Source organism: Castor canadensis, chromosome 11 (genome assembly GCF_047511655.1).
Source record: "Castor canadensis chromosome 11, mCasCan1.hap1v2, whole genome shotgun sequence".
Lineage (NCBI taxonomy): Eukaryota > Metazoa > Chordata > Mammalia > Rodentia > Castoridae > Castor > Castor canadensis.
In genome coordinates, this window is record NC_133396.1 from 100292293 (window position 1) to 100307625 (window position 15333).

The 15333-nt window shown below is 44.6% G+C and overlaps 1 protein-coding gene and 1 pseudogene across 3 annotated transcripts; both read left to right on the forward strand.

The window, feature by feature from the left end:
• The first annotated feature begins 253 nt into the window (after window positions 1–253).
• On the forward strand, window positions 254–543 carry LOC109693212 (coiled-coil-helix-coiled-coil-helix domain-containing protein 7 pseudogene; annotated as a pseudogene).
• A 3406-nt stretch (window positions 544–3949) lies between these two features.
• Dedd (death effector domain containing) lies at window positions 3950–15055 on the forward strand. 3 transcript variants are annotated; one of them, XM_020174352.2, is made up of 5 exons: window positions 3950–4093; window positions 11832–12220; window positions 12411–12518; window positions 13136–13282; window positions 13815–15055. In XM_020174352.2, exons 2-5 carry the CDS (start codon window positions 11896–11898, stop codon window positions 14189–14191), a joined length of 957 nt encoding a protein of 318 aa, XP_020029941.1. In that variant the 5' UTR covers window positions 3950–4093; window positions 11832–11895; the 3' UTR covers window positions 14192–15055. The 3 variants fall into 3 exon arrangements, with proteins under 3 accessions (XP_020029941.1, XP_020029943.1, XP_073903780.1); XM_020174354.2 differs by lacking the exon at window positions 3950–4093 and adding an exon at window positions 4172–4253; XM_074047679.1 differs by lacking the exon at window positions 3950–4093 and adding an exon at window positions 4624–5847.
• The last annotated feature ends 278 nt before the right edge of the window (window positions 15056–15333 follow it).

Consider the following 15333-nt stretch of genomic DNA (forward strand, 5'->3'; position numbering starts at 1 on the left):
GGCTCTGGGTTTATTTACAGCACCCAAAAAAACAAAAACAAATAATCAAACAAAAAATATTAGTTGGCAGGCACCAGTGGCTCATGGCTGTAACCCTAGCTACTCAGGAGGCAGAGATGAGAAGGATTGCAGTTCGAAGCCAGCTTGGGCAAATAGTTCTTGAGACCCTACCTCAAAAATACCCATATCACAGTGTTTGGAGCCGGACGACCTGGGCACTGGTGAAGCAGCGGCCCGAGTAAGAAGACATAGGATGCCTGTGGTGACACGATGACTAAGAGAGCCTGATATAAACCCTTGCTTGTCGGTAGGGAATCTGATGCTTCTACCAGATGCATGGATGAAAATAACTATGACAGGGAAAGGTATTCCAGTTACTTCTTCAGGTACAAAAATTGTCAGAGATTCTGGAATTCTATCATGATCCAAAGAAGACAGAATGGAGTGAAGCCACCTATGCCTACAGCAGCAGAAATAGATGAAATTTTGGGAGGAATGGGAAAGATGCCTTATTAAATGTTTGCATTAAAATTGTTAATGTAACTAGAAAAAAAAATACCCCCTCACAAAAAAGGGCTGGTGGAGTGTCTCAAGGTGAAGACCCTGAGTTCAAGCCCCAGTACTGAAAAAAAAAAAATTAGTTGAGACACAGTAGCTATCTGCAGAGCTGACATCATTCAGCTATGACTTGTTGATCCACAGGACTAGTAAGTGGAATTACAGGAGTTGAGAAGTAATGTGAAGGGGACAGTGGAAACAGGAGCACCTTGCAATCAGAACTGGCTGTAAGAAGATCAAGAACCTTCCTAGATTCTGTTCCTCAAGTCCTCTGTGCAGCACAGCCCTTCCTGTAATCCCTTCCTCTCTTCCTCACGGAGAAAGCATCTCACCAGCTTTCAAAGACTGGCCCCTGCAACTCTCCCCCAGTGCCCATGGCTTTCTGCTTCTCAGCACATTCTCTGCCCACCCACACCTGTTCACTTGAACCTTGAACCCAGTGCTCTTTAGCTCCCTTTCTAAGTGCTTGTTTCCACCATTCCACCATTCTAGTTCTCAACCCTCCTCCTGTTCCAAAAGCTTAGGGAAAAAAAATATATCGTATTAGCAGTCACGATATTCTTATGACTCTTCCATGCTCACTCTGATCCCTGTGTCCTACTTGGGCACTTCCTCAGGTTGTGGATCAAACCCAGAGCCTCATGAATGCTAGGCAAGCACTATACAACAGAGCTACATCATGAGCTCAATGGTTATTTTGAATTTAGGGCCGGCCTTGCAGTTGCGCAGCAACCACTTTACCACTTAAGCCATACCCTTTTGCTTTTTAGTTTATTTTTCAGATAGGGTCTGACACTTTTGCCCAAGCAGCCTTGGATAGGGATCTTCCTGTGTATGCCTCCCATGTAGCTGGGATTATAATTGTGCCCTACCATGTCTGGGTTGCTTCTTGAAATGGGGTCTTGATAACTTTTTCTGGTGTTGGCCTCAAACCAGAAGCCGCTGACCCAGACACTGGTGGCTCATGCCTGTAATCCTAGCTTCTTGGGAGGCTGAGATTGGGAGGATCTCAGTTTGAGGCCAATCCAGGCAACTAGTTTGTGAGACCCCCATCTCCAAAATAACCAGAGGAAAATGGACTGGAGGTGTAGCTAAAGCAGTAGAGTGCCTGCTTTCACAAGGGTGAAGCCCTGACTTCAAGCCCCAGTCCAACCAAAAGAGAAAAAAAATCCCACTGATCTCTGCCTCCTGAGTAGCTGGGACTACAGGTGTAAACCACCATGCTATGCCTTGCATCCTATTTTCCTGCACTTGCTCTTTTACACTTACTGTATTTTTCTCCTAGGTTTTAGATCTGTATATTCAGCTCCTATTAGAGTATCTCCATCTAGCTATTCCAGAGGTTACTCCTTTCTTTGGAATTCTCCCCCATGTAACAACCTACAGATAGCTTCTACAGTCAATGCCATGAAAAAGTTATCTTGTGCTCTCCCAGTTCAATCTGGTTTCTGTCTCATACATGAAACAGTTTTCTCCAAATTTACTAAGAGACCTTCTTATTGCAAAATCCAATGGCCATATTTTAGTCCACTTATCTGTTACTTTAAACACATTGACCAATTTCCTTGATACTTTTTTGGCAGGATTGTAGTTTGAACTCAGGGCCTCACACTTGCTGGGCAGACACTGTTACCACTTGAGTCACTCCACCAGCCCTTTTTTGTGCTGGATATAGTCTCGTGAACTATTTGTCCAGGCTGGTTTCCAACCTCGATCCTCCTGATCTCTGTCTCCCGAGTGCTAGGATTACAGGCATAAGCCATGGTGCTGGCTCTTTGATACTTTACTCTAGGTTTTCTTCCTTCCCTTCTGTTGGCCCTTCTTAGTTTCCTCTTTTCAGCTTCCGTCTCTCATCCCATCCCATTTATGCTTCTCTCTAGACTATCTTACCCAATTCAATGGCTGCAACAGCTATCCAGCTGCACACAAACACACCTTGAACCTTTAGGGTTCCCAACCCACATTATCTTTTTTTTTTTTTTTTTTGTGGGTTTGGGGGTTTGAACTCAGGGCTTCACACTTGCAAAAGCAGGCACTCTACCACTTGGGCTACAGCTCCAGTCCATTTTGCTCTGGTTTTGGAGATGGCATCTTGAAAACTACTTGCTAGAACAAGTAGTTTTGAATCTCTGGCTTTCAGTCTCCCAAGTAAACAGGATTACAGGCATGCGCCACTGGCGCCAGCTATCTAATATTCATTTGTCTAATGGATATTCCAATGGCACTAAAACTCATTCTCTTCCCTCAAAACTAAAAAGAAAACAGAATCAGTGATTGCTCCGTAGTCCTAGTCAGAATATTCATATCCCCTAAGTCCATCTGTCTCCCTAGGTGCACTCCTTCTATAGGCAGGGCCTTCTCTTCCCTGCATAAGAACTGCACAGTTTTTCTCCTCACCTCTAACTTTGTCCCTTCCAATTTATCCTACACATTGCACTCACTCTTCCTCTCTGGGGACTGAATACAAGGCCTCACATATATAAGCACGCACTCTACCATTTAGTTATCCGAACCCCACCCCCTTCCCTCCCCGCCCCGGCCCAGCCCAAGGTGGGCTCCAACTCAAGCAAGCGGCCTCTAACTGTAACTGGACTTAAGAGGCCCGAGCCAACACGTCTGCGCGGGGCAATAAGTAATCTTTCTAGAATGCAAAAATATAAATTGTTCGCACCTCCGCTTAGACCCTTCAAAACCTGTTTAGTGCCCCTAGGATAAGATCAATTTACAAAGCCTTGCGTAATCTGGTCCCTCCCTATCTCACAGGCCTTACGTATTACCTCTTTCTTTAACACCACTGCAGTGGGCAGTCCAGATCCACCCCGCCCGCCCCAATTCCATTCCCAACAGTCCTTCGCGATTCAGCTCAGGTGACACTGCCTACAGGAAGCGGACGCTTAAAATTCAAATGTTGAAAAATGAATTCCGATACAGACTCTACAACAGCGCTTTCTGCTCCGGGTCCGGGTTTACGGAACGTCCGGGTGAGCAGGAAGCTCAGAGCAAAGGTCAAATCCAGATCTTGAACCTTCACCCAAGTTCACCAACCAATCCCACCCCCGTGCTATTCCGCCAATCCCAGTCTCTCAATGGATCTGGAAGTCGACACCAGCCAGCTCTGGTGCCACCGATGCTAAAATTTAAGAATGCTACCCCTCTCCCATTCCTTACTACCGGCCCCAAAGCTGTCGTTAAGAAAAACCAGCTTTGCCAGCTTGCCCAAAAGCAAGATGGCCGCTAATCTCTATTCTCTCCTTACGAAGTGAAGCCATCCACTCCCTGCTTAATGCCGCTGCCAGGCTGCCCTCACTTAGTATGGCTGCTCTGGCTCATGCCTCACTATGGTCTCGAAGCCGCCACTAACCGGCCAGGTTCCGGGAGGCGCTGTTCAGGATGCAGCCACCCCCGCCCGCCTCTCCCCTCCCCCACGCCCGCGGCGGCGGCGGCGGCGGCTGGAGCCCGGATGCGGCGCCGTGAGACAGGCCCGGGCGAGCGGTGCGGATGGATCCAACATGGCGGCGCCGAACCTGAACCGAGAGTGAGGCGGCGGGGCGGCCGGAGTGGGGAGGGGGAATCGAGCGGGACGGGGCGGGGCCGGGCGGGGCCGCAAAGGGCTTGGGGAAGGAAAGTGGAGGGGGAGGCGGTGGCGACGTCCAGCCTGAGAACCTCCAGAGAGGGAGGTGACGGGACGCTGCGAGGTGGGGGAAGGGAGCAGCTGAGGGGGGCGTGCAGGGGAGATGGCAACTGTGGGAGAGGGCAGGGGTCGGGGCGCAGGAGTGGGGACGTGGGGAGGGGCGTAAACAAGGGCCCAGGCTGGGCCAGGCCAGGGGTATAAGAGAGGCCGAGGTGGGGAGTGGGGCTGCGATCGGACGGATTGAAAGGGGTAGGGGCAGGAAGGAGAAGCCGAGGGTCTGAAGGGGAAGGGGCTGGTGGCATGTGGTTGGAGGGAGGACTGGGCTCTTGTGAGGGTGTTGAGAAGGTGGCAGAAGGTGAGACTTAGACTTGAGACGTTTTGTGGAGGGGGGGTTTTGGAAGTGTTAAAATTGGAAGTGGGAGGGGGAAGGCCTAGAAGAATTTGGGTAGAAGAGGAGAGAACGAAGGTTTGGGGAATGGAGTGAGTGTCGGGGTGACCCGGCAATGGAGAAAGTGAGAGACTGGGAGGAAAGTTTGGGAGGAAGGGGAATGGGATGAGAGATCAGACAGTGGAACGGGGGATAGGGGGGTTTCCCTTTCCCCGGTGGAAAGGAAGAAGCAGAGTTAAGCAGCATCAGTTGCAACCAATTCTAATTGCCAGGCCCTTAGCTTTTAATAGGGTGGGAAGGGCAGAAGGGAATGGTCATGTGGGTTTGGAGAACTGGGGTTGAATGAAGGTTCAACTGGAATTGCTTTCCAAAAGATTCTGTAGCTTTCTGCTCCCTTGTTTTTCCTGGTTACGAAAGGGAGAGTAGGGAAGCTGTTGTCGAGTGTGGAGGAGTAAAGGACTTTTCTAGTTTTTAGCAATTAGCAGTACAAAAATGGGAGAAGTGACATGGCTGTACTGGAGCCCTGTTTGTGGAGGGCTCCAGGTGGAGGCTCTGGAAGTCTGAGGAAAACAGAAAAGGCTGACATCTAGACAGACTAATTAAATGAGTGTTTTAGTTTCCAGACCTTTCTTTTGCTGTTTAAGTGGTAGGAGGGAGGAGGTCAATACAAAAAAGTTCTCTACTGAAGCGTAGATGTGTTAGTGGGTGCTATCCCAGTAGATATTTTGCTCTCATTGTGTTTTAGTTAAAAGAGGGTGAAGATAGAGGGAGGTAGGGCAATTCTGGTCTAATAAGTGAAATGATGAGAAGAAAGTGCCTTCTTTGGCTATACCCACTTTCCTCCTACTTCTAATACTGAAAGTTAGAATTAATATTGTAACAAAATAGATGGAATAAGGAATTGAGGAATCTGAGAAGGTGTTGGAGGGCAATGGTTTTTCCCAGAAGATGTTGAATTTGGGACCTTTCTTGCTATGAGCCATTGAGACTGGAAATTCTTGATATTATTTTGTGAAATGATTTAGAGAGGTCAGGAAACTTGGACATTTTGTTGTGGGTGAGTTCTCATCTTTAGCTTGAATGGATCATTTTGATTGTAATGGATTTAGCTTCTCTAAATTTTTGCCTCTGAGATTGACTATGGGCCTTTGAAGTTTTGAAATAAAACTTGAAATTTGACTCTTCCCCCAGCCCCAATTTGTTTTTGTTTTTCTTCTGACTTTTAAATTGATGCTAGGAAGAGACCTCGGAAATTAAGTTTCTTGAAGAGGTAAGTCTGGAACTTTCTGTTTTCAAACAATGGCAGGGAATGGAAATGGAGGAGAAATGTATTGAAGTTGAGCCCCCTTTAATGGGGTAGATGCTGGGAAGAATGGGCTTTCACTCACTCACCCAAGGAGTTTAAGATCTGTTCCAGTCACTGTCTCTTCAGGTAATGAGACAGACGGGGAAGAAAGGGGAAATTAGGTGTCTTGGGACAAGCTCCCAGCTTTGGTTTGTTGTCTGCTCTTGGTCAGTTCTCAGTGAAACATTTTTAACATATGGAAAGTTGTACTTTGGTACATTGTCTACAAAATGTTGCCCTTGGAGTGTTGCTGAGGCACCTTCCTTGCCCTTTAGCTTATACTCTCAGCTGTTTAGGGATCCTGAAGTCTTTTTTTGAAAACATACCATGCAACTTTGACTTCCAGATATTTGGTTATATTTTCCTAGACCCACCAGCAAGAAAGCTCTTTATGTATGCTTAGCCATCTTTTAGATTTTTCATGTAGTTTTCACTTCAAGTTTCAAGATAATCACTCTCTTTTGTTCTTCCACATGACTTTCCTCTAAGGGCTTCTTAAAGAGTCAAATATCTTTGGCTCTTCTGTGGAAATACAGACATTCCTGTTGGGAAGAAACTAGACTGCCATTTTAATTTCAAGACATTACTCTCACTTTTATTTCTTCCATATGTCCTTCCTTTCAGGGCTTCTGAGAAAGAGTACCTCAAAAAAAGTTACAGTTATCATCTTTGGTTGGGATGAGACTAGGCTGCTTGGACATGGAAACCCAACAGAGAATGACCTATTGGGGAAATCCTGTGGACACCTACATATACACTCTCATTGGCCCTTGACTAACTTAGACCTCCCTAAAGGAAAACAAAACAAACTAGAATTCCAGGAAATAGAGCAGTTCATGAGAATCAAAAATTACTCTTCTGGGCTGGAAGAGTAATTGCTTCCACTCTTCAAATAGAAGCAAGTCAAGGTCCTGAATTCAAATCCCAGTACTGCTTCCCTCCAAAAAAAAAAAATTACTATGGGGAAACTCGTATGTTAGTATCTCAAATAAAACCAGACCATCGAGTGGGATCAAGTCACTATTTACTGGATTGTTTGTTGATATCTGGCAGTGTTTGAGATACCAAGACTCAAGCTCTTTCGAATCTTCTGTTTATAGAACATTCTCTGTACCACTCTAATACCTTTCATCTAGGATCTCTGTATTTTAAGCTGAGCTCCTTTGCTTCAATGCCACAGAAAATTGATATATTTTGGTTTAAAAGGAGGTTGGTCAGTCCTTTTAGTCCTGAAGTTAGATTCCTAGAACCTCGATCTGGGTTGCTGAGTGAGTTTACTCACAATCCTAGATGATAATTAAGTGGGGAGGGCTGCCTATTAGCCTGCACACCAGCCTCCTGACATTTCTCTCAAGGACATGGCCTTGGGAAACTTCTTCTTTTGCTTCATCAAATAAGCATTTTTAGTCTGATCAGTGACATAGCAAGGAAGGGTCTGCTATTGGTTTAGTTTTAGGCCCCACAAGGCACCCGAATTCAATCCCCAGTACTGGGGCGGGGGGGAATGTGTGGTGGAGCTGAGGCTTAAGCAGGATCCTGTGTGTCTGTCTTGAAGAGGATGGCATTTCTCTTATCCTACAGAACTGCAGATTGAACTAGGTCAGAGTAGACCTCCTGGGATGGACCAGAAGGGAGTGTATTCCTCCCACCTGCTGTTCACCTGAATGGCAGCTGCAGGTGATAGAGGAGCCAAGGTTGGGATGAGATGAAGCTCTTCTGTGCTAGTTGGACATATGAGTTTAAGTGAGCCTATATCTGACTGGCCTTTCTTTTCTTCTGGAATACTGTTTGGTGGGTTTGGGTTGGAGGTACCTAATACCTTCCTTTGACAGATCTAATGTGGAAAGAGACATGCATTCTTTTGACTCTTCATCATGCCCCACCTAGAATAGGGTTCTCATCTTCTGCATTATTGACCTTTTGGGCCAGATAATTCTTTGTTGTGGGGGATTTCCTTTGCATTTTAGGATGTTTAGCAGCATCCCCAGCCTCATTACTTGCTAGTAGAACCTCCTACCCACAGGAATGTCAACAAGAAATGTTTCCAGACATTGCCAAATGTCACTTCAGGGGCAAATTTGCCCTTTTTACCTAAAAGCTCTGATAATACATAGTACCTTGAATGATTCAGCCTAGAACCTACGACTTAAAAGTGGATATTTCCCACCTTGACAATGTAGTGTTACCCCTCAGAGGATTGAGGCTTATTATAGCATTACAGTCATTGATACCTAATTAGGATTATAGTATTTTCCTGTATTTTGCCTCATTTTCTAGTGACAAAGTATGTGGGGATGGTTTCTTCATTTCCTGGGATTTAAGGACACTTTGAATTAGGGAATTATGGAACATCCTGCTCTTCTGATTGGTTGGATGTGAAACCTGCCCATCTGCTTTGTGATCTCATTATCAACAGCTGGCTAAAGGGAACAGGTGGGATAGGAAACACAGAAGTTGCAGGGGATGTAAGGAGGCTCAGTTTTCTCCTGTTGCTTTCTATGAGCAATAAGTTATTTTCCTTCAGGACTTCCATTTGTAACCAGTGACAGCAGCAGGTGAAACGAGAGAGGAAGAGACAGGGAAAACCAGTCTGTAGTTGAAGAGCTATTTTCCCAGCTGTTTCCCATGGTTTGAGTTGGGTATCTGGACTCTCAATACATGGGTTATATTTTCTTTGCACATATTAGAAACTATGATCTAGGGTTAAGTGATTCCAGGGTGAATTTTCCCCATTTTTAAGGGGATAAATGCTTCCATCTTGGTTTAATGAATAGTTCTTTAGGTACAGAGACAGCTCTGGCTAGCCAGAATACATGTTTGATAACTCAGTTACATGTGTCTTTTTATTTTTGGTGGTACTGGGGTTTGAACTCAGGCTCTCACACTTGCTAGGCATATGCTCTATCACTTGAGCCACATCTCAGCCCTTTTTGCTTTAGTTATTTGTGGGTTAGGGTCTTGCATTTTTGCCTGGGCCATGATCCATGATTTATGCTTGGGCAGGGACATGCCACATGCCCAGAGCTTTACTTGTTGAGATTTTGGAGGGGAGGGGTCTCAAACCTCAATTCTCCTGATCTTTGTGTCCTGAGTAGCTAGGATTATGAGTAGCTAGGATTACAAGTGTGAGTGACTGGAACCAACATATATGTTTATTTACTTAGATAACTACCTTTTGGCCTCATACTTGTTAGGCAGGTAGGTACTTGAGCCATGTACACATGTGATTATTTTTAACAGGGCCCTCTCATTCTGGGATTTTCATGAGTTTGTTTCTTAATTGTATTGCTTGTGATGAGTGATCTCTTGGAGATAAAATTCAGGGCAACAATAGGTTGTACCTACAAATGCTAGGTGCTGTTCTTTACTAGGCACTAGAAACGTAAATTTTACTTAGTCTCTGTCCATGAATCGTGTAGGACCTAATGGGATAATAAATACACAAATAATTTTAGTACACTGACATAAAGGCAATATGCAGAGTGTTTCTTAAGAGCACAAAAAAGGACTTCTTAACCTAGCCTGGGGGTGTACAGAATGCATTTTAAAGATGGCATCTGAGCTGACTTGCAGGATGAGTAGGAGTTAGCCATCTGAAAAAGGGTGGTTATGGGGGTGTGAATAGAGAAGGGAGAGGGGCATTCAGGCGAAGAATGCCCAAAGAAAGGTGTAGAGAAATAAATTGTTTGATGTATGTGAACTATAAACAAACTGGTAATGTAAAATAAAACTGATAATGTTAAAGAATAAAAAGTAGAATGTGGTGGGAGATGAGGTTAGAAAAGTAGACCTGAGCTGGGCGCTGGTGGCTCATGTTTGTAATCGTAGCTACTCAGGAGACAGACATCAGGAGGGTCGTGGTTCAAAGCCAGCCTGGGCAAATAGTTTGTGAGACACTATCTGGAAAATATCCATCACAGAAAGGGCTGGCAGAGTGGCTCAAGGTGAAGGCCCTGAGTTCAAGCTCCAGTAACGCAAAAAAAAAAAAAAAAAAGGTAGACCTGATGGCTTGGAAGACTTGGTGTGCAGTAAGATATTAGGAGTGTTCTTATAGATAAGGAGGGGGCTGTAGATGGATCTTAAGCAGGAAAGTGATGTGGTCAGTTGTGCATTTTATTTTTGATGGTGCCAGGGAGTAAAATCACAGTCTTGTGTACACTAGGAAAGTGCTCTACCACTGAGCTGCATCTCCAACCCTACTTGTGCACTTTTCATCTCCAACTCAAATGTGCATTTTAGATCGTTAACAATTGTGAGCAATGGATTTGGTTGGATTAAGATTGGTGGTGGTACACCACCTATAATCCCAGAATGCTGGAGGCTGAGGCAGGAGAATTGAAAGGTCAAGACCAGTCTGAACTATATAGCCAGACCCTGTCTCAAAAAAAAAAATGTGGTTGGGAGAATTCTTAAAAGAGGCAGTGTAGTAGTCCTTGTGAAAGTGAGCAGTTATTGGAATCTGAGCCATGGTGGTTGGTAGTAGAGGTGAAAAAGTGAAGGAAATTTAAGAAATATTTAACTTAGAAGTTGCATCCATAGGAATTTAGAATTGATCGTCTGATTGGGGGTTGTGATCAGGGAGTAAAACACAGTTGGGTGTTATATCTGGCCAGACAGTAGGTATGACTAGAGTGGGAGTAAAAGTTAAGACTGGACAATTGGTTAGTTCTTGGGTCACTGACATTACATAAGATGATGGAGGAACTTTGTGAATCAAATGCCAAATTATAAAATGAACATAGAACTGTGATTGGTCTTTAGCAGGGATTTGGTAAATGACATCAATGAGAGCTAGAAGTTGGTATCCAAATGATGTGAAGATCAAGGGAGTATAGCATAGAATTACAAGAATGCTCAGTGTAGGAATTTAATAAATGTTTGTTAATTTAAACCCACAATTTTTGTTGAATATTGATTAGCTTTCCGAGCAGTTGTTTCTGGAATTGGTTGGATTGTAAGAAAATGAGTAGGTTTGTAGAGGGTTGAGTCTGGACTACAAAGGTCAAAGATGTTTTTACCATTGAAATATTTTTCATGACCATTTATATAAGGTTTATAGTGATTTTGCATTTTTTTTCTCATTGGATTCTTCACAACACTGAGGAATAGATGTTTTCATTGGTTTTATAGATGAGGGTGCTAAGACTTTGCAGTTAAATGTCTTTCATAAAGTCACAGCTATATAGCCTGTTAATGCAATTAGAACTTGAACTAGTTTGAAACATTTTGAGTTTTCCTATTGTCAGTCCCTAAGTTCATCTGATGCAGCTTCTATATTAAAGAGCAAATTCTCTACTTCTCAGTCTTGCCTTTATTTAAAAAAAAATGGACTGTTTGGAGAGGGGGGAAAGCAGTTTTCAAGTACAACAGCAGTGTTTTGGGGGAAAGAGGAACAACTGGGTAGTAAATAATACCAACTTTTGCTGAATATGGAGTACTAAAATTGCATACAACATTCTCATTTAGGGGAAGTGACTGTATTTCCCCAGTAAGATCTGGACTTAGGGCATCATTTGTTGGCTATGGTAAGCTCTAGGTTTTTGTTTTGTTTTTTTTTTTGGTTGGACTGGGGTTTGAACTCAGGGCTTTATGCTCACAAAATAGGTGCTCTATTGCTTAAGATACACCTCCAGTTCCTTTTGCTCCAGTTATTTTGGAGTCTCTCGAACTATTTGCTAGGGCTTGGCCTCGAACCTCAATCCTCCCGATCTCAGCTTCTCAAGTAGTTAGATTACAGGCATGAGCCACTGGCATCCAGCTTAGGGTTTATTTTTTAATACATACTTTAAAATACTTAATAAGCATGCATTAAGCAATACGCTGTATCAGTCATCATGTTTGGAATATAGGGATGGTAACACCAGTCCCTGCTATTGAATGGCTCACAGGTTCTCGTTCTGTCCTTACAGTACATTGGGGATTACAGCTGCTGAGCAGGGATTCTGGAAGGCTTTGCATTCCTGAGCCCCCAGCATGGCGGGCCTAAAGCGGAGGGCAAACCAAGTATGGCCAGAAGAGCATGGTGAGCAGGAGCATGGGCTCTATAGCCTGCACCGCATGTTTGACATCGTGGGCACCCACCTGACACACAGAGATGTGCGCGTGCTTTCCTTTCTCTTTGTTGATGTCATCGATGACCACGAGCGTGGACTCATCCGAAATGGACGTGACTTCTTACTGGCATTGGAGCGCCAGGGCCGCTGTGACGAGAGTAACTTTCGCCAGGTGCTGCAGCTGTTGCGCATCATCACTCGACATGACCTGCTGCCCTACGTCACCCTCAAGAGGAGACGGGCTGGTGAGGGTTTACTGGGGGCTGGGAACACTTGAATCGGAGAAGAGTTGTGGGAGGCCACAAGTGAGCAGCATAAGAGTCCAAGAGGGAGGAGGCCTTGGCCCTGGGGAGTACCTTGGAGAATAAATTGTGAGGCCCATTGGAAGAAGGAAGGTGTGTATTTTTTCCTGAATGACTCTTCCTTCTCCTACAGTGTGCCCTGATCTTGTAGACAAGTATCTGGAGGAGACATCAATTCGCTATGTGACCCCCAGAGCCCTCAGTGATCCGGAACCGAGGTCTCCGCAACCCTCTAAAACAGGTAAGATACTATTTCTAATTTCCACTGATTCCATCACATTTCTGCCTTTTCCAGCTTAAATGAAAGTATTCTGTCCCTCATATCTACCTTATAAAACATCAGGTGAGGCATCAATGCTTCATTTAGGTCCTACGTTTGTTCTCATGTTGTATCTTCCCTTCAGATCACATTATTTTTATTTACTTATTTATGTTTTGGTGGTATGGAGTTTGAAACCTGCATTGAGCGTGCCAGGCAGACGTTTTGCTACTTGAGCCAATGCACCCAGCCCATTATTGTAATTTTTTTGTTTTTTTGAGATGTCTTGCTATGTAGCTCAGGCTGGCCTTGAACTTGCAATCCTCCTGCTTGAGCCTCTGAAAGTGCTGGGTTTACAGGTGAGTGCCAGCATACTCAGCATAGTGTTTTTCTGTTTGTTTCTGCAGTGCTGGGATCAAACCCAGGTTTCTTATGAATGCTAGGCAAGCACTGTTCTTCACTGAGCTATACCCCAGCCCTCAGGTCACATTATTGATATTATTTTTAGAGCTAAGTGTAAATGATTCCTTCTACAATCTAAGAGAAATATTTGAATTCCTGTCTTTACTGTGTTTTCTTCAATTTTACCTTCTGGTCAGTGCCTCCCCACTATCCTGTGGTGTGCTGCCCCACTTCGGGTCCTCAGATGTGTAGCAAGAGGCCAGCTCGAGGGAGAGCCACACTTGGGAGCCAGCGAAAACGCCGGAAGTCAGTGACACCAGATCCCAAGGAAAAGCAGACATGTGGTGAGGAAGTTCAAGGGTGCTAGAGGTGTAGACTTGAGGGGAAATATAAAGAACTGCTGGGAATCCAGACAGGCAAAACTATTTAGTACAAGACTCTTTGATTGCTGTTGCAAAGTGAGGTTGAATGGTTTAGTCTCTGGGAGAAATATTTCTTTGTATTTCAACTTTTTTTAGTTAACACTAGATCAAAGGCATGCCAATATGACACCTTATTCTAGTATGAACCAAGTCAAGATAAGAGTATTAAAATGAACTTCTGTGCATGTTAATTAGGAAAATAATTTCCTATAAGCAAGGTGCTGCTTGTGAGTAATAGGTATAATGTGATCTGGATATGTCCCATTCAAGGGAACCTCTATATTCAGGCAAGGATTTCAGAAACATAGAGAAGGGGTAGTCCTGGGGAACAGGTAGAGAAGCTGTCAGGTAATGTTCTTTATGTTGATACTTTGCTGTTCTTTTCAGCTTTTCAAACGGGTTGTAAACTCATTCTTCATTGTAACTGCTTATGCTCCCATTTTCTTTCCCACAGACATCAGACTGCGGGTTCGGGCTGAATACTGCCAGCACGAGACTGCTCTGCAGGGCAATGTCTTCTCTAACAAGCAGGACCCACTTGAGCGCCAGTTTGAGCGCTTTAACCAGGCCAACACCATTCTCAAGTCCCGGGACCTGGGCTCCATCATCTGTGACATCAAGTTCTCTGAGCTCACCTACCTCGACGCATTCTGGCGCGACTACATCAATGGCTCATTACTAGAGGCACTTAAAGGTGTCTTCATTACAGACTCCCTCAAGCAAGCTGTGGGTCATGAAGCCATCAAGCTGCTGGTGAATGTGGACGAGGAGGACTATGAGCTGGGCCGACAGAAACTCCTGAGGAACTTGATGCTGCAAGCATTGCCCTGACCTTTTCTCCCTTCTCACCTCTCTGGGAACTGTTCCCATCACCCACCTCTGGAGCTTATATACTGTTCTGGGGTTTGTTCTCTACCCTTCCAACCAATCACACCCTTGCCTTTTTTTTTTTTTTTTTTAAAGGAAAAGACAGAGGAAAGTGGAAGTGGTGTTCCCCCACCCCTACCTGCACCCATGTGCCTGGGCTTCCCCTTTGTTTCCACTTACCCCTGATGTGTGTCTCTACAGCCACCTTACCACTGAGCCGTAAGACAAATGTATAGGGAGAAGCAAAGTCTATAGAACATAGTCTTTGGAAGGGATTGAAGTGAACACTGCTTTTGGGTGCATCGAGGGGTTATCAATACTTCCGGCTTTATGAGGGCTCTTAAACTTTGTCTGAAAAACCAAAGGGCTGTGAGTAAGGGAGCTATGTGGAAGGTGGGACTCTGAAGTGTATTTTGGAAATTAATCACCATCCTCATCCAAATTATAGAAGTTTTTAAAAAAACAAAACAAAAAAAAAAACAAAAAAAAACAAAAAAAAAAAAGAAAAAAAGCTGTGGCCCTTTCCACTCTCTCCTGGCCTCTGGTGCTGCTCCTCTCTGCCTTCTTTCCTCCGTTCCATGGCTTGAAACTGCTGCCTGGTATGGCCCCTTCCTTTTTCCCCTCTATCAAGCCCTCTTCAAGGGAGTTAATGGATAAGAGGATTGGGTCAGACTAATAACCCCTCCCAACTGTGATGGGTGTGTGTACACCCATATACAGTAGATGGAGTAGAAGCTGCTGATTAAAATACACTCCCCCTGAAAAGGGGAAGGGGGAGTGTGACACTTTCCTTTCATGGTCAAGTGAAAATAAATAACCTACCCTGCAGCCCTTTTCCCCTTTGCTTTCTTCTGGCTTGGGCAAAGGGCACCTTAAGAGAAAATGAGTTAATTCAGTATCAACTCTAACTCCTTTTTCCTTCCCCCTCCTCTACCCCTACTCCCACTTCTATGCTTGGGAGAATGGGGCTAGGACATGCACTGAGTGTTGCACTTTTTTTTAGGTAGGGAGGCATGTTGAATGAGCCAGGAGACCTAAAACTGGAATCTAGTCCAGCAGGTACAATACCACCTCCCCTTGCAGCTCCCAAAGGAGATGTCCAGACG

Excerpts from the sequence above, each read along its gene's own strand:
- Dedd (XM_020174352.2), top strand. The coding sequence starts at position 11,896 with ATGGCGGGCCTAAAGCGGAGGGCAAACCAAGTATGGCCAGAAGAGCAT. Across the intron at positions 12,221-12,410 it reads CCTCAAGAGGAGACGGGCTG|TGTGCCCTGATCTTGTAGAC; the intron begins GTGAGGGTTTAC and ends CTTCTCCTACAG. Across the intron at positions 13,283-13,814 it reads CAAGGAAAAGCAGACATGTG|ACATCAGACTGCGGGTTCGG; the intron begins GTGAGGAAGTTC and ends TCTTTCCCACAG.